General features: G+C 40.5%; 3 protein-coding genes across 5 annotated transcripts; 1 reads left to right on the top strand and 2 right to left on the bottom strand.

The window, feature by feature from the left end:
* Positions 1 to 506: 506 nt before the first annotated feature.
* On the bottom strand, positions 507 to 10,883 carry timp2a (TIMP metallopeptidase inhibitor 2a). The gene is made up of 5 exons (XM_088284404.1): positions 10,486 to 10,883; positions 4,488 to 4,588; positions 4,300 to 4,408; positions 3,140 to 3,264; positions 507 to 2,976 (listed from the first exon to the last, which is right to left on the bottom strand). The coding sequence occupies exons 1-5, from the start codon at positions 10,613 to 10,615 to the stop codon at positions 2,779 to 2,781; spliced, it is 663 nt and encodes a 220-aa protein (XP_088140530.1). The 5' UTR covers positions 10,616 to 10,883; the 3' UTR covers positions 507 to 2,778.
* A 709-nt stretch (positions 10,884 to 11,592) lies between these two features.
* sfxn2 (sideroflexin 2) lies at positions 11,593 to 17,019 on the bottom strand. 3 transcript variants are annotated; one of them, XM_088284318.1, is made up of 14 exons: positions 16,984 to 17,019; positions 16,255 to 16,393; positions 15,398 to 15,473; positions 15,067 to 15,225; positions 14,808 to 14,978; positions 14,086 to 14,184; positions 13,937 to 14,012; positions 13,779 to 13,864; positions 13,450 to 13,510; positions 13,292 to 13,358; positions 13,163 to 13,212; positions 13,028 to 13,077; positions 12,878 to 12,925; positions 11,593 to 12,209 (listed from the first exon to the last, which is right to left on the bottom strand). In XM_088284318.1, the coding sequence occupies exons 4-14, from the start codon at positions 15,222 to 15,224 to the stop codon at positions 12,110 to 12,112; spliced, it is 966 nt and encodes a 321-aa protein (XP_088140444.1). In that variant the 5' UTR covers position 15,225; positions 15,398 to 15,473; positions 16,255 to 16,393; positions 16,984 to 17,019; the 3' UTR covers positions 11,593 to 12,109. The 3 variants fall into 3 exon arrangements, with proteins under 3 accessions (XP_088140444.1, XP_088140443.1, XP_088140445.1); XM_088284317.1 differs by lacking the exon at positions 16,984 to 17,019 and adding an exon at positions 16,639 to 16,962; XM_088284319.1 differs by lacking the exon at positions 16,984 to 17,019 and adding an exon at positions 16,639 to 16,962 and having other exon boundaries at positions 15,067 to 15,289.
* arl3b (ARF like GTPase 3b) lies at positions 16,928 to 19,971 on the top strand. Its single transcript, XM_088285241.1, is given in 8 exon segments — positions 16,928 to 16,947; positions 17,377 to 17,448; positions 17,450 to 17,510; positions 18,283 to 18,426; positions 18,574 to 18,690; positions 18,765 to 18,815; positions 18,968 to 19,153; positions 19,269 to 19,971. Coding segments are annotated over 8 exon segments (699 nt in total). The 3' UTR covers positions 19,317 to 19,971.
* Positions 19,972 to 20,743: the final 772 nt, after the last annotated feature.

Raw genomic sequence — 20,743 nt, forward strand, 5'->3', positions numbered from 1 at the left:
TGAGCCTTAAAATACTGTATATACGGTTTGTAAAAATATAACATTTTAAAGGGGTGATTGCTGTAGACTAGACTGTAGATTATATTTTTTTACCTTTTAAATGAAAAGAAAAAAAACACCTTCGCAGACAGTGTCAATCTTCTAAATATTTAATATATTTTTTAATTGTTAGTTTTTGATTTAAAAAAGAAACTTAAAAAAAGTTGAAAATATTTTGCATGATCAATTAAAAACAGGAGAAGCATTCTATCATTTGCCATTATTTTAATTATTCATTTTATTTATTCTAATTAAAAACAAATGGATACATAAATATTTGAAAAATAAATTCAAGCTTACTCATATCTAATAAAAATATTTCCATTAAAACAACATGAAAACACATTAAAACATTTTTTTTATTATACAATATATTATTTGTTATTATACTCTTTTATATTAGTTTTACTGTGATGTATTTTAACTTTTCACTAAAAAAGGAGAAAAAACATGCGAAAAGACATTCATCCTTTCAAAGATGTCTTTTTATTTGGTAATATGGAATATTTCGGTCCTTTTTTACCGGACGTACACAAAGCATCAGACACATGCACGGTGGTCTATTATCATCATCATTATTATTATTATTATTCACAGAAGAAAAAAAAAAGAAGAATATCCGCTCTTCACTCTCACGGTGCTCCAGCGCAAGAGGACCTCGCCTCGACGGCTAAACACATTTTTGTTTTTAAGACAATGAATGGGAAAACAGCCAAAAACACACAAAAAAACAGATAACAGAATGGAAATTTAAGTTTAAATTATGCCTCTAATACTCCTTTACATATATACTGTATATGAAAAGTGTGTGCACACTCATGCAACCAACATTATCCCGATTATCTCGCCCCTCGACGATCAAATGAGTTGAACAATTCATAGGTCACAATGGTGGAAAAACCTTTGGGGAAATTATTTATGTTGGTGTCAATTTTTCGAACCGGGTGTGTAGACTTTTTAGCTCCACTGTATATATTAATAGATAATTATTTAAAATTGGGTGTTAAAATACATTTAAAATGCATTTAAAAGGTTTAAAATCCATCTCGTTTTATCGGTTTTTATCTCAGGGTAGATTACCATTTAAAGTGGAAAGTGCCGGTATGCAATTGTGTTTTTTTTTTTTTTCTTAATTGTTTTCTTCGCGTATAAAGCAGCGCAGTGAACGTACGTTCTTAAAGGCGGTGAGAAAGCTTTGGCGAGTACACACACTGCACAGCCACACTGGGCCCTCCCATACACTGGCAAAAAGTGAAAATGGATGTACAATCAATTACAAAAGACTAAAATAAGTAATGAAATGAAAGAAAGAAAAAAAAAAATCCCTTTTTGCGTCGCTCAGTTCCTTTCAACACGGATCTGCTGTGGGTGGCGTGCCATAAACACAAAAAATACGACTAATACGAATAACATCAGTGTTCAGGCCTTTCTGAAACGCTTCCTCGAAAAAAGTGCAAATCTAGTTAACTAACGCAGTAAAATAATTCATAATAATAATACTAATGGTCAAGTAAGGACAAAAATGAATATGCATAGGTGCTGTACAGCTGTCGAGTGGGACACTCCAGCGTGACAGGGTAGTAATGCAATTATTAGTTGATTTAATACGCTCTTAAAAATACAATACTGGTACGGTAATTATTGCTCCCATTTAACACAAATTTCAGTACAGAAGATTAAACAAGAATCTTAAAGGGGAAGTCAACCCCAAAATTGTCTTTGGCGGCCAACAAGAATCTTAAAGGGGAAGTCAACCCCAAAATTGTCTTTGGCGGCCATTTTTTTTTGTCACTTGCCGTCAACTGGGATGTCATTTTCAGTCGACAAAGTGACAAAATGGCTCACCGGAAACCTTGCACAGGGCTCAAATCATTCGTATCAGTTTGGACTTGAGACGATTTGGTTGTATCGATCCACGACCAGAGTCAGTGGATTCAGATGACTGTTGTATCGATTCACAGATTGGGTTGGTAGACTTTGATGATGCTTTTGAATTAGTTCAACTCATTCACTGCCATTGACGGTTAAAGACGTCAAAGATCCATAATTTTCTACTCGGCTGGTATAATCCACTCAGTTTTACAAAAGCCTCTCGTTTAAAGTCTTCGAGACATAGTTCATGGAAAATGGGAGCAAGGAAATGCGTATCTTTCTAGTCGTGTACATTCACACACACACACACACGCCCCCCCCCCCCCCCCCACACACACACACACACACCATAGACTGGTCCAGTGAGTCGTTTCTCACCAAACGAAAATGCTGAATCGTGTTGTTTGGAAAGAAGACGAGCCTGACGTGGGCGTGCTTCAAAAAGGACATACAAAAAAGAAGACCAAACTAAAAAAAAATAAAAAAAAAGGCAACTTGGAATTTTGACTTTGGATAAAATGGACAATGAGGTCATTGAAGTGAATCATCTTGCGCAGCTGATTTGTTTGGACTTATAAGAAAAGAGCTTCAGAGGAAGTGCACTGTTGCTACAAAAAAATAAACAAACAAAAAAAAAAAAACTAAGTTGCGTCCTCCTGACGCCAGCCTCAGGAGGAAAATACATCATCACTTGACCAGTCTCATGCCTCGAACGCGACAACAACAAAGAACCCTCATTTGGTTTAAAATGGACACAGAGGCTACAGATTCTTTTTTCCCCCCTCTAAATCAAAATGGCCTGATTTTTTATTTTTTTTTCCATGGGGTGTGAATCGAAACTTTCAGGCCTGAACGGAGGGGCCTCCCCTAGGGATCCTCCGCGTCCAGGAACTCCTTTTTGGGCGGGGCCACGCCGCGGTACCAGGAGCAGGATCCGTCGGCGCGCTTGACGCAGGCGTAGTGGTTGGCCTGGCGACCGTACACCTGCTTCTCGATCATCAGGTCCGTCCACAGGCACTCCTCGGGGGCCGAGATCTCGCAGGGCAGCGAGGGGCAGCGCACAATCTACACCCCGCCCCACCCCACCCCACAAACGGACACGTTTCATACGATGCACTTGGCCAACTCCAAAAGTTCCAGAGCGTGAATCTAATCCTTGTGATACGCCCGAGACATGCGTCTAGTTTAATGCGACAAGTTTAAAGAAAAAAAAAAACCAAAAACTTACCTTGCACTCGCAGCCCATCTGATAGCGCTGGCTGAGACTCTTCTTCTGAGTGTTGCTCAAGAAGTCCCAGGGCATAATGTAATCACACAGCGTCACGTGCATTTGCCCGCCGGCGTCTGACTTGCCTGTGAAAAGGACACAGCGGAAACAACAAATTAACTTTTTTTTTTTTGCTATTGAAATATCGGAGTTTGCAGTATTCCCGTCTGCAGAGCGTTTCATAAATGACACTCCTTGCAGCTGCAGGGAGGATGAGTCATGCAGGAGCAAATAGAAATATTAGGGCTGAAACAGTACGAGTTCTCATTTTTTTTTGTTCTCCTTTTACTCGAGTTAGATCGGGATAGCGGCGAACAGAGAGAAATAAGTGACAGGGGGGAAAAAAAAGATGCTTACTTCACTGGACATACTAGAGATTTAGTTTTACTCAGGTTTGGAATAATTGGCTCGATTATTTTTGCTTGATGTGCAAGAACAGAACAGGGGTGAGAAAAAAATGTCCCAGGGCCCAAATCCGGCCCACCCCTGTACTAGCATTGGTTAATTAAATTAAAAAATAATAATTATTTTGAGTGTATCAAATAATTGGTTGATTAAATCATTGTGAATAAAATGTAAATAAACAACTACCATTTAACATTTTTATATTAAATATCTGGTTAATATTGAAATAATCTATAAAATAAAAAATAAATATTTATTGAATGAATTCTTTTTTTTACATGTTAAAAACATTAAAAAAATATTATAATTATTATTAACATATTATTATTGAGTGGTTAGAGATGCAATTATAAAAAATATTTATTTATAATAATAAATAATTTATAATAATTTATAATAATATAAAAATAATTAAAATAAGGATGCATTGTATTGTATTGTTCATTTTTTTGTATTTCTTTTTTTTTTTTTTAAACTGTTTTCAAATGGTTTATTTTGCTTTCATGAGAATAGTGAAGCCGAAATTCCGAGGATTTTGACAATTTTAAATTAAAGGAGAAGTCAACGCCCAGAAAATTTTAATAACATGTTCAATGTAGCCACACTAGTCGAAACACGGCTTTCACATTAATATCGAGTTTGTGGAAAATAAGTCAAGCAGTAAATTCCACCCATTTTTGTCCATCTCCCAAAAACTCGCGTTAAAGAGTACAAACCGGAGATCAGGTACTCCTTCTTGCCGCTGGTGTCCAGGGTGACGCCGCACACGGCTGACACGGGCGCCGTGAAGATGGTGTCGATATCCTGATTGGGTCCCTTGAACATCTGTGATGAAAATAACTCAAAAATGTCAACTTCATCTTTGAGAAAGCATCAAACGCACGGCGACCAATTTGCGGTTAACCTTGATCTGCTTGACGTCATACTGAATCCTCTTGATGGGGTTCCCGTAGATGTCGTTGCCGGAGTCCACCTCTCGCTCGCCCACCACCTTCGCTCGGATCACTGTTCAAGAAAACACGTTTTTAGACTTGTGACTTTTCCCATGACGGTTTTATGACGGCAAATGGGACAAAATGAGCATTAGCCTTCTTTTGACAATAAAAATCATGCGAGGGGCTTTTTACGGCTGCATTTTGACCGACACATCCTGCTTCCAGACATGACGAGCTGAACTGGAGACGCTATACGATGACTAAAAAAGGCTTTTCGTTCTACTCTATTTAAAGAACCTGAAAGCTGATACCAACAGTGTGTGTGTGTGTGTGTGTGCGTGTGTGTGTGAGACGACGTCCAGCTTCAGCTATGCTTACGACATTAAATTCTCGATGGAAAATGTGAGCAAGAGAGTCAAGGAAAAACAATCAGAAGTGGATAAAACGCATGCAGACCCAATCCCTGAGACACACACGACACGTTTATTTACACACTTTAACGTCACACTCTCAACGCTCTTCCCTTCGGGGCAGAAGGCTCAGCTGCTCCAGATGGGAAAGAAAGGACAGAGAGAGACATGAGGAAATATCCACTCTGTATTATATAGAAACAAAATAGCAGAGTAAGACAGGGTTCATCACGTCAGTTTTCCCAACGTAATTGGCAGGTCAAAGGTCATCAGCTCAACTCTTTTACTTCCAGCAAGCTCTTGATGTTTTTAAGAATTTTGCGCAGGTTGAATAATGCTCAACTTTATGCACTTGGAACTGTGTGCAAACCTCAGCATTTTCAGGCCCACTCTGCAAATATTCAGCACACACACACACACGCACGCACGCACGCACGCACACACGCACGAGTGTGGTTGTACCTGGCTGGCGCTCTGGCTTGCATTCCTCTCCGTTTTTTTTCCCCCCCTGCTCTCGCTTCCTGACCTCATTCTGAGTTGGATTCTAACGAGCAGAGGATCGGCGGCGGGGGCGCTAAGCTGACAGGAAGTTGCTGTTTAACTCACAATGTCGGCAATATACGCGACATGGTGTTTAACAAATATGGCGTAGGCCAGCGCCCCGTGTAAGGTTTAAAAAGGGAAGTCAACTCCCTCCTAAATTATTTGCAATAAAATGTGAAATTCGGATTAATATTGCGTTTGTGGGATATGAGTTAAGCAATAAAATCCCAGGGGCGGCCATTTTGTCACTTCTGTCGACTGAAAATGACATCATAGTTGGTCAGGGCTCAGGTAACAACCAATCACGGGTCAGCTGAGACATGATTGGTCGTTAGCTGACCCCTGAGTTACTGTGATGTCATTTTCAGTCGACAGAAGTGACAAAATGGCCGCCCCCTGAGACGAACATATTGAAAAGAAAATTTAAGGGCTGACTTTCCCTTTAAACCAAATCACCGGAACGCAACGTCAAGACCTTAGAAAACAAAAGTAGATAAGAAGTTGACAAAGGTTGCTGAGTTGATCGTTTTTTATATTCGAAATGAGCTACATGCTGCAAAAGGCCCCGTCGGTTTGGCCGGACTTTGTCCAACCTTGGTCCACATGATCGCACTGTCACAGTGAAGTCTACAGACACCACAAGGTCACATGATCCGCGCCAGGCCGCCGATCCAACGAAAAACCGCCGAGTGACCCACATTTCGCTTGTTAGTGCTCTCAGGATGCAGCGGAGTGACTCAGATTTTGATTTTGGACAACTTTTCCATACACCCCCCCCCCTCCTTCTTGCTCTACTCAGCCCACCAGAAGCATGACGACCCTTCTTCCTTTCCCATCCGCCGCCACATGTTGAGCCAATTACATCAGGCTGCGCTAAAGTTAAAACGTCAGCAATAATTTCCGTCACGTCAGCCGTATTCCGTTTGCAACGCTAATGCGCAACAGCAGCGTGTGAACAAACACCTTTATTTTGAAATCCCGCACCCTGGTTTGGACTTCCTCCTTTACTACTTCAGCTCACCAAAAGTCAAATGGTGAAACCTAAAAGTTCCTCTTTGTGGATGTCGTTGCATCATTTTAGACTAACTTCTGTGGGACATTCAAGAGTGCAATGAACCAGTTTTGTAGTCCTGTCCAAGTCCTTAGAGCAGGGGTGGGCAAACTTTGTGATTGGTGGGCCACAATGGATTCTAAAATTTAATAGAAGGGCCGGACCAGGAGCAGATGGATGGAGAAAAAAAATACATTTAATTTAAAATGAAAGTGAACAAAAGCATTACAACAAAATATATGTCTTTGAAAAACCAAAGTATTTAGAAAATAAAACATAAGGTTTATTCATTTAATTTTTACAAATTCGGCGGGCCAGATTAGAACATTTAATGGACCACATGTGGCCCCTGGGCCGTAGTTTGCCCACACCTGCGTTAGAGTATTGGTTTGGGTGACTTTTCCTGCCACACACAAGTTGAAATGGAAACAGCATCGTAAGCATTACCGGCAATAATTTTCTTTTAATGTATACAAATAATTGGTCATGTGACCACAAATGAATTCAGTCCCACATAATCTGCCTAGCAACAAGCAGCCGCGTAACCACAAAGAGAAGCGTTGCCGCACTAACGAGCAGGTTAAAATTGTTTTGTCGCCGACGTTTGCGGCGGGAGCATGACACTGCATGACGGCTCCGGCTTGCGGCCCGACATGCACCATCAATGAGCATGAAAACAGCTGGTCATACATGCCAGTTATTCACAGTATGGAAGCCATTTCCACGACACAAACACCCGGCGTCAGACCGCATCATTTTGAAAGCATCGTTCGCAGGAAGCACAAGCAGACATGCGGCTTACAAACAACAAGAAGAAAAAAAATCCTTCCTACGACTGTGCTGCTGTGTCATGGGCAAACCCCAAAACCACGTTTTAAACTTCCTGTAATGGTTTATTGACTTACGAAAGGCCTCCAAAACACACCAGCTCACTAAACACAGACATCCTGTTTCTCAAGGTAAAGAATCACAAAAAAGTTTATTTGTTGGGATGATTTTTTTTTTTCCCACCCCAAATATATTTTTAGGAGCTTCTTTAGTTCAAAGTCCATGCGCGCTGACATGCAGCAAACAGAGAGGCTCGTTTTTAAAAGCTGTTTTGGCAAGTTAATCATTTGGCTGCTATTTTAATGAACATTTCCAACCCTTGTAGTGATCATTTGCGAAAAAGGCGCTCTGCTTAGACCAGGCGTGGGCAAACTACGGCTCGGGGGCCACATGCGGCCCGTTAGACGTTTTAATTCGGCCCGCCGAACTTGAAAAAAAATTAAATGAATGAATCTCGTTAATGTTTTATTTTCTAAATACTGTGGTTTTTCCAAGACATATATATTGTTGAAATTATTTTGTTCACTTTCATTTAGAATTAAATGTATTTTTTTTCTCCGATGAGGTGCGGTTACCAAAACACTCCATCCATCTGCTCCTGGTCCGGCCCCTCTGTCAAATTTTAGGACCCATCAAAAAGTTTGCACACCCCTGTTTAGACGTTAATTCCTGCTAGGAAACAGACACATTTTTTTTTTTTTTTTTTTACATCTTGTTCCATGAGGAAAAAAGGCAATGGCGCCGCCCATTAATTAGCTGAAAAAACAGTGATTTATCTTTCAACATGTGCAACATGATAAAAGCAACTGCCCAACCAGAGATTCACAGAAAAGGGACAAAAAAATAAGTAGAGTGACATCATCGTCATTTTCTTGTTCTATAAGCAAATGGAGGGATTTTTGTGGAGAAAAAAAAAATCAAAGGTTTTTTGAAATCCCGGCTGCACTTTCATGTCACCTCACTTCCCCATCAAAGGCTGTTTGAGTAAAACCACTTAAAACGTTCCCACTCGTCTGAAGAAAATGGGCCACCGAGTCAGGAAATAGACAAAAACAACCCAAACAACAATGACAAGGAAGTGCAATTTCTCACAACAATTTTAACTCACACTGAGACTTTCATTGCTTCCCCCTGGCTTGAAAGCAAACCCTGGATGTCATCCAGATGTCACCCGAGCCGAGGCGCTCTGCATCATGCGTTTGCTACCAGCATTACTGATGTTTTTTTTTTTTTTTTTATATTATTATTTTTGGGGCCTGTTTAAAAGTGCGTGTTTCTGTTGTGAAGCATTCCTGTAATTCCAAATCTTGCACCGCCCCTCCTCACAAAAAAGGAGTGGGAATCAAGTAAAAAGACAGACTCGGAAGAGAGGAAAGTTTGCAGTGTGGTTGACATTTGATTTTCTTAAAAAAAAAAAAAAACGCCCCCCCCCCTACTCTGAAGTGAGACCGACCCTTTTCCACACTGATTCTCTCTTTTCCCTCCGCGTTGCCACGTTGCCCGAGCCGAGCCTCGTCGGCATCCCGAAGGCCTCGTAAAGGCGCCGTCTCGCTTCCAGATTGTGCGGACACAAGACGTTTATGAATCGGTTGCAGAAAACTAACGCAAATAGAGACACTGGAATGGTAAAAATAAATGTGTTAGTGGGGACTCAATTTGCTTGATTTTTGCCGCAGAAATTTAGGTAGGGGTAGGGTTGTTTTGTCACACCCCGGAATGGTCACCAGCCAATCACAGGGCAATACGGAAATGACCATTCACTCATTACTGAAGCCATGTCGTGTGCTCCAAAGTCAGGCCACGACACCATCCGTCATAAAAAAAATATATATTTTTTTATTTGAAAAAGATTAAAAATTTCAAGATGCATGGATAATAAATTTATAATTAATTAAAATAAAATTTTGCATCGTCATACTAATGGAACAGGAACAGTATAGAATACCATAAGAAATATGAAACAGAGTTATTCATAATATTCCTTCATTCATATTCACAAATCCTGCCCATTAAGCTGTTTCCTTGGCAACTTGGCGTCAAATGCAGCATAGGTCACTTTAGGACTACGAAACACATTTTTATTTTGTGAAGAATTTAATGTCACTGCTTTGTATATAATATATAGACAGCAAGACACCAATTCGCAGCGTCCAACTTGATGGTTTTTATTTATTATTATTGGGGGCAAGTTTAGGTGCATCGGGGTTGTGATTTACAAAATGAGTCATGGACAGGTTGTGGAAAAAATGAGAGACATGTAGAAAATTCTAAGCTTTTCATATATTAGGGAGGAGCCTGGGTTGTTTCTTGCTCTACATTTTTTTTTTTTACAATTTAAATCAACTTTTGGGATCATATTTTGTGATGTATTTCAGGTTAACATAAGCAAATCTGAATATTTAATTAAATTGTATTAAGTTTGAATAAAGTTAATTTTTGCACATGCAGTTTGTCATGCTCATCTTCAGTTTCTTAATTTGATAAGAGCCTCAAACAGTTGTTTAAATATACAACCGACGCCTTTTTAAAGACTTTGTGACCAGGAAAATTCAGGTGCCATGGTGACGGCAGTTGAGAACCACTGCTGTGAAAAAACAATCTATCCAAGGTTAAAGATATCGAATCAAGACAAAATATTTTTGTTCTGTGTCTGCCAAAATATTTCTTTGTCAAACATTTTTTCTCCCTTAAAATCTTACTAAGGTTTCATGACTATCAGTGGTTATGAGTAAGTTTTATTTTTAGTTTTGTTTTTGTTTGTTTGTTTTTAAATACGCTAGTTTTAATACATGGTTGGAGGCAAGCTATGTTGCAAGAAATCTTGCCAAAACAAAGTTTCCAGCTCCATTGGCTGGTAATTATGTGTAAATTAACATATTCTCCGTGTCATGACTTTTTTCCTTTCTTGGCTAAGCCCAGTTTTTGCAGTGGAGATGGGGGTGTGGTGGTCTAGAAGGGGGTCTTGCAGGAGGGCAAATGACTGAAATCATCAGTATGCAAAACCAGTCGTGGCCTTGAGCAGCACACCACTATAATGCTAAATAGATTGATTTGGGTGCTGGTGGTGCGGCATGTGGCACAGACAACAACAACAACAACACAAGCATGTCGGGCATGTGTGGGCGGTGTACTCACCCACGTCGGCGTTGCAGAATGCCTGTTGCGGGTGCACCGGGGCGCAGCTGCACGCTTCGGTCAGCTCCTCCGCCCGCCACACGAGCAGCAGTGCCAGCGTGCACAGGAGCCCGTTTAAGCTCAGCGGCATTGTTGACGCAGAGACGGCGGCGCTCGGTTTTCTCTTTTCTTTTTTTTTTTTTTTTGCAGTGTTGGCAGTGCAGATGCCAACAAGAAGCGACTCTCGTTTTTTTTCTGTATTTAATTATCTCAGATTTAATTCTTTGTTTTTAAAGGAGCAACTCAAGACGTCAATAAAATGACCGGCTGGTGTAAGTCACAAAGATAAAGTCAGATTCTGTGCCGCATTCGGGTGAGACGCGGTGCGGAGTTCCGTTTAAGGACTCTTGTTGTCGTCTGGTGCTTGGCTCTTTTATAGACGCAGCTCTCTGGCCACGCCCCCTAAAAGCTACGGTAAGTGGGCAAGACCAAAAAGATCCAAAACTCATATTCTTTTTCCGTTACTGTACGTAATGTTTTAATGTAATTATATGTTAACGCAAATCAAATTATTTTAAACAATAGTTTTTTACCTAGATTGTTTATAAAACGAAAACAATTCAATATTGATCCGTGTTGACAATTTTGAGATTTGCTCGCTGTGTACACTATCAACAGTGGAAATAAAAATCTACACACCCACTTTCATATGCCAAATTGTTTGTGAAAATGAGGACAAGTTAATTCATTCAAATCTTTTATCCATCTTGAATGTAACCTAACCGTACACCTCGGTTGATTTAAAAAAAATGGCAGCTCTTCGAGGGAGGAAGTGATGATGAAAAAAAATGGTAAATTGTGGTAGCAAAAGTATGCACACCCATCTGTAATTGGATGCACTGTAGCTGTGTTCATTACGCAACGTATGTTAAATGGGACAACTGCCACCATTAATTGTACCTCTGATCAAGCCCAAATAAAGTTCAGATGTTCTAGTAGGCTTTTCCTGACTGGTGGAAGAGACCCATAGTAGTACATTTAATTATTTTTCTAGTCACTGTTTGGAGGTGAAGCTTATTCCAGCTGTTAACAGTGAAGTTGTTTGACCAAACAAAAAAAACAACAGTATGGCCATGAATTTCAAATATCATAGGTCTTTTATTCCAACACATATTTACGGTTGTGGTATCATCTTTTTACACATCTTCAACAGAATTATGCAAATCAGTCAGTTGTGTCCTCCATTTCATTCACCACTCCCATATTTTGGAACCCAGTGGTGACGTTTGTCCATTTTAAACCGTGCATAGTGTCCATTTGAGTTTTGAGAACATCCAAGGAGCCTTGTTGCCATAGAGACATTGTCCAAGGCACGTAAATGTTTTAAGAAAAAAAAAAAAAAGTACCAGGACTTCATTTGTTCAGTTCCGAGCAAGCAAAGTCATGAAAGGAAAATTCCTGAGAAGAGATTATTTGGTTTGTAATGAGAGAGAAATGGAAATAACCACAGCAGAATTAAAAGAGCATTCATCAAAAGAGGCCCACATGTACGATATAATAATAAGCACCTCTTTAAACATGTAAGAAACCATTGAACAAAGGTGTAGTAAGTATGAGAGCGCAGCGAGTCCTGCGGGTGGAGTTCTCAGAGGCCTTTGTTGAAGTAGACGCGCTGCACACCATCGTCGTACTTGGACGTAATGGAGTCGCGGAGTTCGGGCTCCAGCTTTGACACAGCAATGGAGCTGCAACACAAAGGCGAAAACGACAGATGTGGTCAGAACTCAGCAACCAATGAAATGGCTCCATCAAACCAACATAGAGTAATATTTATGTAGTTATGTAACTTTGACATTTATATATTTCGTTTTCCTAATTATTTGGCGTGATATTTTGTGGTGGCTGATTTTAATTTTCGTTTTGGTTCATTTTCACAGCTGTGTGAGGCACCGACTAAGTTGGGCTTGAATTACTTACTTTATTTATTTATTTATTTTTTAAAATGGTAGAAAAAAAAGTAGTGCACTGATTATACAGTAAATATATGGATATACAAAAATATATCTACTATAGCTGTAGAAATAAAATAACATTTGAAAAAAGGGAAAATATTTAAGTTAGATTTGTTGAGGCAGCAAACGTGATGGGCTGACTCACTTGTGCCCTCTGCTGGCTGCTGCTAAGTACTGACTGATTTGTAAGCGACCCTTATGTGCACTATTTTTTTTTAAATGTGTGAAAAGAATTGTATTACATTTAAATAAAATACATTTTAACCTTTTTTTAATTACAGCTCATACTACCATTACTATTTTAGTAGCATTTAACTGTCATTCACTTGATTACAAATATTAACATTTATACTCCATAATAATAAAAGCTAAGTATAGAAAATAAATCAGATGTGAATTACCATCTTTGGGGGAAAAGGGAGCAGGCTGCCGGCACCATGAAGATCAAACTGTTAAGGGACGAGCACAACAAAAGAAAGTTGATCCCACCTAGAGACTTGTATCACATTAAAAACTCCTTCCATCCTCCTCCCGCCAGATGTTCAACTTACAAGACGCCCACCATCATCACTTGAATGGGCCCGTGGAGGTATGTGATTCTCTGCAAAGGAGAAGAAAAGACGTTTTCATGGGGTCACTCCCAACAACGGAGGAAAATAAAAAAAAAAAAAAAGAGAGGAACGAACCTGCATGAATTTGTATTTTTCCAGCCGCTGCATGATGATGGGGAGGATGACTGCGGAGGAGAGTGCGGGTGAGGCAGCAAAATAAAGAGCTGTTTGTAAGATGTTTTTTTTTCTTTTTCCTATACATACTCATTCCTGGTGCAGCCATGGTGATCCTGGAGATGACCACTTGCGTGATGCCTTTCACCGCTGCTTTCTGTACAGGGGAAAAATGAACAAGATTTCAAATTACTTAATTTTGTATTTAAAAAAATAAATAAAATAAAAAATAAAATAAAATTGCTCACCTTTGAGTGGCCCAGCTTGTTACCGTTTTCATCAGTGACAGCGATGCCGTTCAAGATTTCCCTGAGGAAACATTTTAGGCACATTATCGGTTGCAAAAAACATTTTTTAAATAACATGATGAAAAAAGGACTTTTGAGTTACTTGTGTATTAATAGTTGGGGTCTTTGTATTGATCTACCCATCATCTAAAAATAAAAATAATAAATTTATTTGGAAGCACCTTTCAGGACACTCAAGGACGCAGTATGTATGTATAGATGATAACCGTGAGATGGTGAATGCCGCAACTTAATCTTGAAAGTCCTCAAAGTGTGTATGAGGGACTCACTGTTGCCTCATCATGGGAATGTTGACACAGTTGGCTGCCGCCACGGCCGCAAAAGGGACCCATCGCGCCACCAGTGGGGGGGCTCTCTGTGGGAGGAGGGGGAAATCCAGGGTGATGTGGAGCTATGGGGAGAAATTCGGTATCCATAGCAACTGTACCTTCGAGTAGAGGTTGAGTCCCACCGCCGTGGCTAAAGCCGTGCTGGTGGCGGTCACGTAGGCGACGCCGATCTGCCTGAGGCGCACAATGGTGATGTCATTTTTTAGCCTGCGATGGTGACGGATGTAAGAAAGGCCTGAGGTGTTACGTTGGGGTGATGGGCGAGGCGGCGTTGCGGTTGGTGTAGTTGACCAGCGCGTTGAAGGATTGATTGACCCACTGCCAGAAGACCACCGCTGGCACAGTCCTGGAAAGACACAGCCATCAACACACTTTTTGAGTCTTAACTCAGATTACAACGATAATGAAAATATATTTGTGGCTTTATCAGGTCATTTTTCATGAAACATGGTAACTTGGGTGGCAAGTTAAAAAATTCTTTCAGTCAATTTTTTTTTTTTATACAGTCAAAGTGTGTTAGTGTTTATTTTTGCGAAAGCGGCTTTGTTGGAGTTTAGTTTTTATTCGTTTTAGTAGTAGTTTTTTTAAGTATGTTTTTTTTTTTTTTTTTAAATTAAGTAAACTACAATTCCCAAACGACTGCTTGTCCTTCCTTCTGATATTAATTGACAAAGAGAAAAAACTATGGACATTTTCATTATAATTGTAGTTGTTTTATTTAGTTTACAATTGTTAAGACATAATTTCAGTTATTTTTTTTAAAGCACTGTTTTTTAATTTTATTTAATTAAAGATTAAAGAATGTTTTTTTCCAATTTTAGTTTAAATTATTATGTTAGTTTTTGTTAACCGTCATAACCTTGGTACGTGTCAACTGATTAACGCAATGCCTCTTTTCTCCTGTTGCTCAAGATAAGCTCCCACCTTGCACAATGGAAAGAAGCAAAACTCTGCACGAGAAGAGACTACCTGTAGAACTGCAGCATGCAGCCGGTGATGGCCATGCCGCCAGGGACCTGGAAGGACATGCGGCCGATGATGTTCATGCGGTCACCCGAGTCGGGGTGGAAGGCGGAGTCATACAGCTTCTTGGCATAGTGGAGTTGCTCCTCTGTGGTGCCCGGTGGGACCGAACCCGCCCTGGAACACAGAACGGGCAATTGTATGCGTCATTATGTCATGTACAAAAACGAAAACATTTCATTTTGAAGGCATCGTCAAGCCCTACCTGCAGCTCTCCACCAGGGCTTTGGCCTCGTCCAGGCGCGAGTCGGGCAGGAGCGCCGTCCTCCAGTCGGTGATGTTGAAGAAATGCTTGACGCGCCCCATGAAGGTGGTCTGGTCCCATCGCGGGGCGTCAATATCGAACGTGGGGCTCAACGCCATGCTGGAGGATTCACAATTGGCAGTGAGGGCTGACGTTTATCCTCCGAAAAAGTTCAGATGACAATCTAGATGGGCCATGAAAAGCATTTAAAATTAAAAACTGTTTTTTTCCCACCACTTAATCCAAAATCCACAAAAACAAAAATCCACCGCTAGGAATAATTGACAGGCACCTTGTGAATGGTTCCTCGAGTTGTCTAGCTGCAGCAGCGTTCCAATATCCGACCAGAACCGGCAGAATCCGGCTTCCTAAAAAAAAAAAAACAACAACATAACTTAGAAATGATTCACATCAGGAGTTAGTTATTCACAGATGTTGCTGCAATTCTTGCTTTTTAGAGGCTTTGTGCAACCCCAGCCTAGCTTGATCTGGATGGTTCTGGATCTGTTTACTTTTTAAAGTGGGCTTGCAACAGCCAAAAGTCAATAGGTTTTATCATATTTACTGAACGTTACCAACGAGCCTAGAAGTGATAGGCTTCTGCAGGACATTAACATGCAAGAAAGTAGGTCATAAGGAGAAAAAAAAAGTTTACAGGTTGCAACATTTCAAGTTTGCAGATATTTTGTTCTCGAGAGGCCCGTTGTGTCAGTAAACAAACGCACATCGTGACGTTAAACACCTGAAGTAAGTTTAAATGATTTTTACTCTCGATTAATACATTTATAGAGAGTAATTGTATCCATTAAAAAGAGCATCTCTGTGCACCTGGAGCTTGACAAACTGGAACTGCAAGCCGCAGCACATCTGCAAGTAGTCTGTACCGACACGGTATAGGCGTTAAAAACGAATTGCATTGCATTAAAAAATAATAATAATAGCCGAGAAAGTTATTTAATAGCATTAGTTGGTTGGGACAGAGTTGGGTAGGGTTATGTCAGAAGAGGGGGGGGGGACATATGTCCGAACCGGTAGACTGATGCAACTCGTGCCTCGTGTTACTGGCGCTCTGCCCGCGGCGACGATGCAAAGACAATAAAAACAGGCATACTTTGTGGTATAGATTGCACGTAAAGACGCAATACTCACCTTTGAGTGGGTGGTCCGCCGCCCGTGAGTAAAAAGATGCCAGGTAGAATCAAGAAACGTAAAGAAATATTGCACGTGGCAAGGTCTCCGCCAATGGCGTGGCGGGGCAGCTCCCCGCGACACGATAATCGGCCAGGTCCTAAAGCCCGAAAGATACGATAGTTTATCATAGAATATTAGACTTTTCGCTTTTTAAAGCGTAAACAATGTACGACCTAACTATTCGTAAGTAAAATTATAGTCATATAACGTCAAATACAGAGTTACAAAACATTTGAGTCAATTCAAAGGAAAAAAATCAAAAATACCTAATACTGCATAACACTATTGTGGTTCACCTGCTTTTTTAATGCCTACAGAAGCATAAAACATTATATCACTTACATGCATTTCAACGGGGTGGATTATGTGCTCGAGATAGTAGCATTCATAATATTTCTCAATTTTCTCTTAATTCCGGTGCTCCGTGAAGCGACAAGACGCGAGACTGAGTGCGAGGGAGGCTTGTGATTGGTGGAGAACCCGGAAGCGAGTAAATGTGGAACGAGTTAGCATGCGAGTCAAGTGTAAATTGTTGTTTTCCTAGGTTACAGGACCGAGGGTGACCTATCGAACAATTGCAATAGACCTCAGAAAATCAGCAGTGCCTCTATGTATCGTCTTAACCGCTAATATGCGCCTTCTGCGAGACAAGTAAAATTTAGACACGACATACGCACGATCACTTACGGTTGTTAGGAAAATTTGTCTCATTGTCGCCATCTGTGGCGAGCTATTGTATTGCAGATCCCGGCGAGCCACGTGGGTCTTAAAGCCCGCAAATTTAAAACACTAGTCTGGTTCTGTATTTTAAGAAGGCTCACTATTTCTTAAACCACCCCTTGGCCCAACTACACTCTCCACCCCCATATCGTTGTCAAAATAAAACGAATTGATTTATATTGGTAAATGTAAGTAAAAGGCAAAGGAGGGTTTGACATCGTTGCTGGTGCGAGCAACTTCAGCCTCTCACTGTCGCCACCTGTGGAATGGAGTGAAGAACAACTGATTTAATTCTGACGTTCAGTCTTCTGTTTTTTTATTACTAACCATTTTACGTACGTCCTCTTGGCACATTTACAGTAATATTATTAAAGTGATTTCCAAGCACTTTTGCGGCTTAACAAGTCACCCACTCGCGCGCGTGCCCGTGCGTGACGTCATCGTCCTTAGTAACCCTCAGCGGCGGCGTCTCCACGACACAAGACAACAAGATGGTGAGTGTTGGTAATTCGCTCGTAATGACCGTTAACGGCGTGAAAACGGGTCCAAATGTGCTCGTTAGAACACAGGCGGGGTTGCATCGTTGTTAACGTTGCTCGCGGTGACGATCCAACCGCGAAAGCCGCCTGGTTGTGTTAGCTTCAGTTGCCATGGGGAGATTATTTTAGCAAATTAGCCGCGTTTAGCATCTCCCGTGCCGTCGTTATAAGGCCCATAGCCAGTCAGTGAAAAAAAACAGCACAATACTAGTTCAGATGCTATTCAGACCAAGAACATTTTGATTTTGCACTGTATACATGTTTTGTAAGGCCGCAGCACTTAGCCCTAGTGTTTTGCACATCTGCTTTACAGTTCTGACATTCGGGGTTCGAATCTCGCTGCGGCCTCCCTGAGTGGACAATGAAAAAGGAAATACCTGTGTACAAAATTGCACTTTCTCCGATATTTCTTGCATACAATATAAGTCCGAAGAAACTCTACAATTGTCCATTCGCTTCTTTATACAGAAGCAAGCAACGCAATTGCTAATAAAACATTTTCACAGTTTAACAGTGTGTTTACTAAAGTTTTCCTGTGGATGACATGTCTGAAAAATAAAAGGTTAATTGAAGACTCAAAATTGTCTGCGGGCATGAATGCTGGGATAGGCAATGTCTATAGAAAAGGGATGGGCTGAGATTTGGAAGATTGACAAAAATTGCAGCCATCATCACACGTTACAACATGATATTTTATGTCTTTTTGTGTGTGTGTGTGTGTGTGTAGGGATTGCTCTCAATCCTGCGCAAGCTGAAGAGCACACCAGACCAGGAGGTGAGGATACTGCTGCTGGGGCTGGACAACGGCGGAAAGACCACCCTGCTCAAGCAGCTGGCCTCCGAGGACATCAGCCACATCACCCCCACCCAGGTAAGCAGTCATTTGTAACCACTGTGTCGGGAAATGATCACATTTCTGACAATCTACATAGACATAAAGAGAAAAAAGATTTTTATTCTTTATCAATATTGTGATAGTAAGTTAACAATGCTCACAAATCCTCTCCTCTTCCTCCAGGGCTTCAACATAAAGAGCGTCCAGTCGCAAGGCTTCAAGCTCAACGTTTGGGACATCGGCGGCCAGAGGAAGATCAGGCCCTACTGGAGGAACTACTTTGAAAACACTGACGTGCTCGTACGCTCCTTACGTTATCAACAAGTCGTGGAACTGCGTCACGCTTCACGTAGTAACTCGTCGTTTGTTTGCAGATTTATGTGATCGACAGCGCTGACAGGAAGAGATTTGAGGAAACGGGTCAGGTATGGACGTAAAAATAGTAAACATTTAATTGAAAAAAAAAATTAAATACAATTATATAAAAAAAACTCACATTTTGAAAATCCCCTGTAATTAAAACTGGACTCTCTCGTTGCGTTGCTTTTATTTATTTATTTATTGGTCATCTTTTCAGGAGCTGGCCGAGCTGCTGGACGAGGAGAAGCTGAGCGGCGTGCCCGTGCTAATCTTCGCCAACAAGCAGGACCTCTTGACGGCGGCGCCGGCCTCCGAGATCGCCGAGGGTCTCAACTTGCACACCATCCGCGACCGCATCTGGCAAATCCAGTCGTGCTCTGCTCTCACCGGTGAAGGCATCCAGGTCTGACTTTTTTTCTTTTTTTTTTTCCTCGCCAGTAACACCAATCTTAGAATCATACTGTTATTTATTTACCTTTTTTTTTTTTTTTTTTTTTTTAATTTCACCTCCCGTGCAGGAGGGCATGAACTGGGTGTGCAAGAGCGTCAACTCCAAGAAGAAGTAGCTCGGCTTTTCAATCGTCTTCTCCTCAGGAGGACGTGCGCCGACCGCTCGTGAGCCTTAAAACACTCCGGGGGTACACTTGTGAATGTACACGCACGCTACTAATCCAACATGGAGGTTTTAAAATAACTGCTGCATTCCTTATCCCGTCACACTTTTACCACTTAGCGTTCCCGTTGAACGGCTGTCTCTCAAGATGAACATCGGAACTTTCATCTCATGATCAGGTCAAAGTGTGTCCTTCTTTATTCATCGTTCCACGCGCGCTTTCATGGCTCTGTTTGACGTGAGGTCTTCTATTTTTGTAAGTGTTTTATTTATGGCAAGAGTGAAGTAGAGTGTACTCCGAGCGAACTAAAGAGTGATACTGTACATGTTATGTATAAAAAAAAAAAAATGCGATGAATTAGCGTTTTTAAATCCACTGTAAATAGTGTGGGACCGCCCCCCCCCCGAGCCCCGCCCCCCCCAGCGTTCATGTTTTCTGCGCATTACTCGGCTCTATTTTGTAGTCCTCGTACCACTTCTGCGATACTTTTCCGGGATTGATTCTTTTTGATATTCTTGAATGTGATCTGTGCAGAAGTGATGGTACTGTATGTGAATAAAAGAAGAAAGAAATGGTGGGGTTAAAAAAAAGAAGAAGTGTGTTTATGTTTGCCTCGCATGAATGGAAGGCCTCAAGTGGAGCAGGTGTGCTCAGCAGCTGTCGGTGGCAGTGGAGAGGTCTCTTCAGTGTGTGTGTGGGCGACAGCTCGGCTCAACCCGACTGGACAAGAAGACTCAAATGGAGCATCTCAAAGTCACCCCTGGTGCGTTGTTGCACAATCCAGGTCGTACGTCATAAAACAAAGACAAATGGCTTTGTCAGCCTCAAGGGCTCATCTCACAGGAAAATTCTTTTTGGGAATGATGTATTTTATTGAATTTATTTATACTTTGAATATAAAATTTAAAAAAAAATAGAATTTATTATTTTCATGGAAATCAGGTTTATATAGTCAGTAATGTTCTATTGATGGATTATTTAGAAATAAAAAAAAATATTAGTAAATTAAAGATGTACTCATTAAACATTTTTGTATTGTGATTATCTTAAATGCAATCTCAACAAATGAGAATTTTATATATATATATATTTATTTTTTTTAAGTTTGCATGAATTAAAATGGCTTGATTCATAAGAAAATTAAATCTGAAAATTAAAGCAATTATATATATATATTAAAAAATATTAAGCAAAAATAATTGCTAAAGATTAATTTAAATTAAAATGACAATCTAAAAATGAGAATGCATAATTTATTGAAATAAACTATTTTAAACCAATGCCAGAAAGGCAAACATTTCATCCCATTCCCTGCAGTCATCTAGAATTTTTGTCAACTTAAATTGTAATTAATTCTTCACCCCCTTAAATTTCATTGT

Source organism: Idiotropiscis lumnitzeri, chromosome 20 (genome assembly GCF_059441095.1).
Source record: "Idiotropiscis lumnitzeri isolate Australia: NSW breed Sydney's pygmy pipehorse chromosome 20, RoL_Ilum_1.0, whole genome shotgun sequence".
Lineage (NCBI taxonomy): Eukaryota > Metazoa > Chordata > Actinopteri > Syngnathiformes > Syngnathidae > Idiotropiscis > Idiotropiscis lumnitzeri.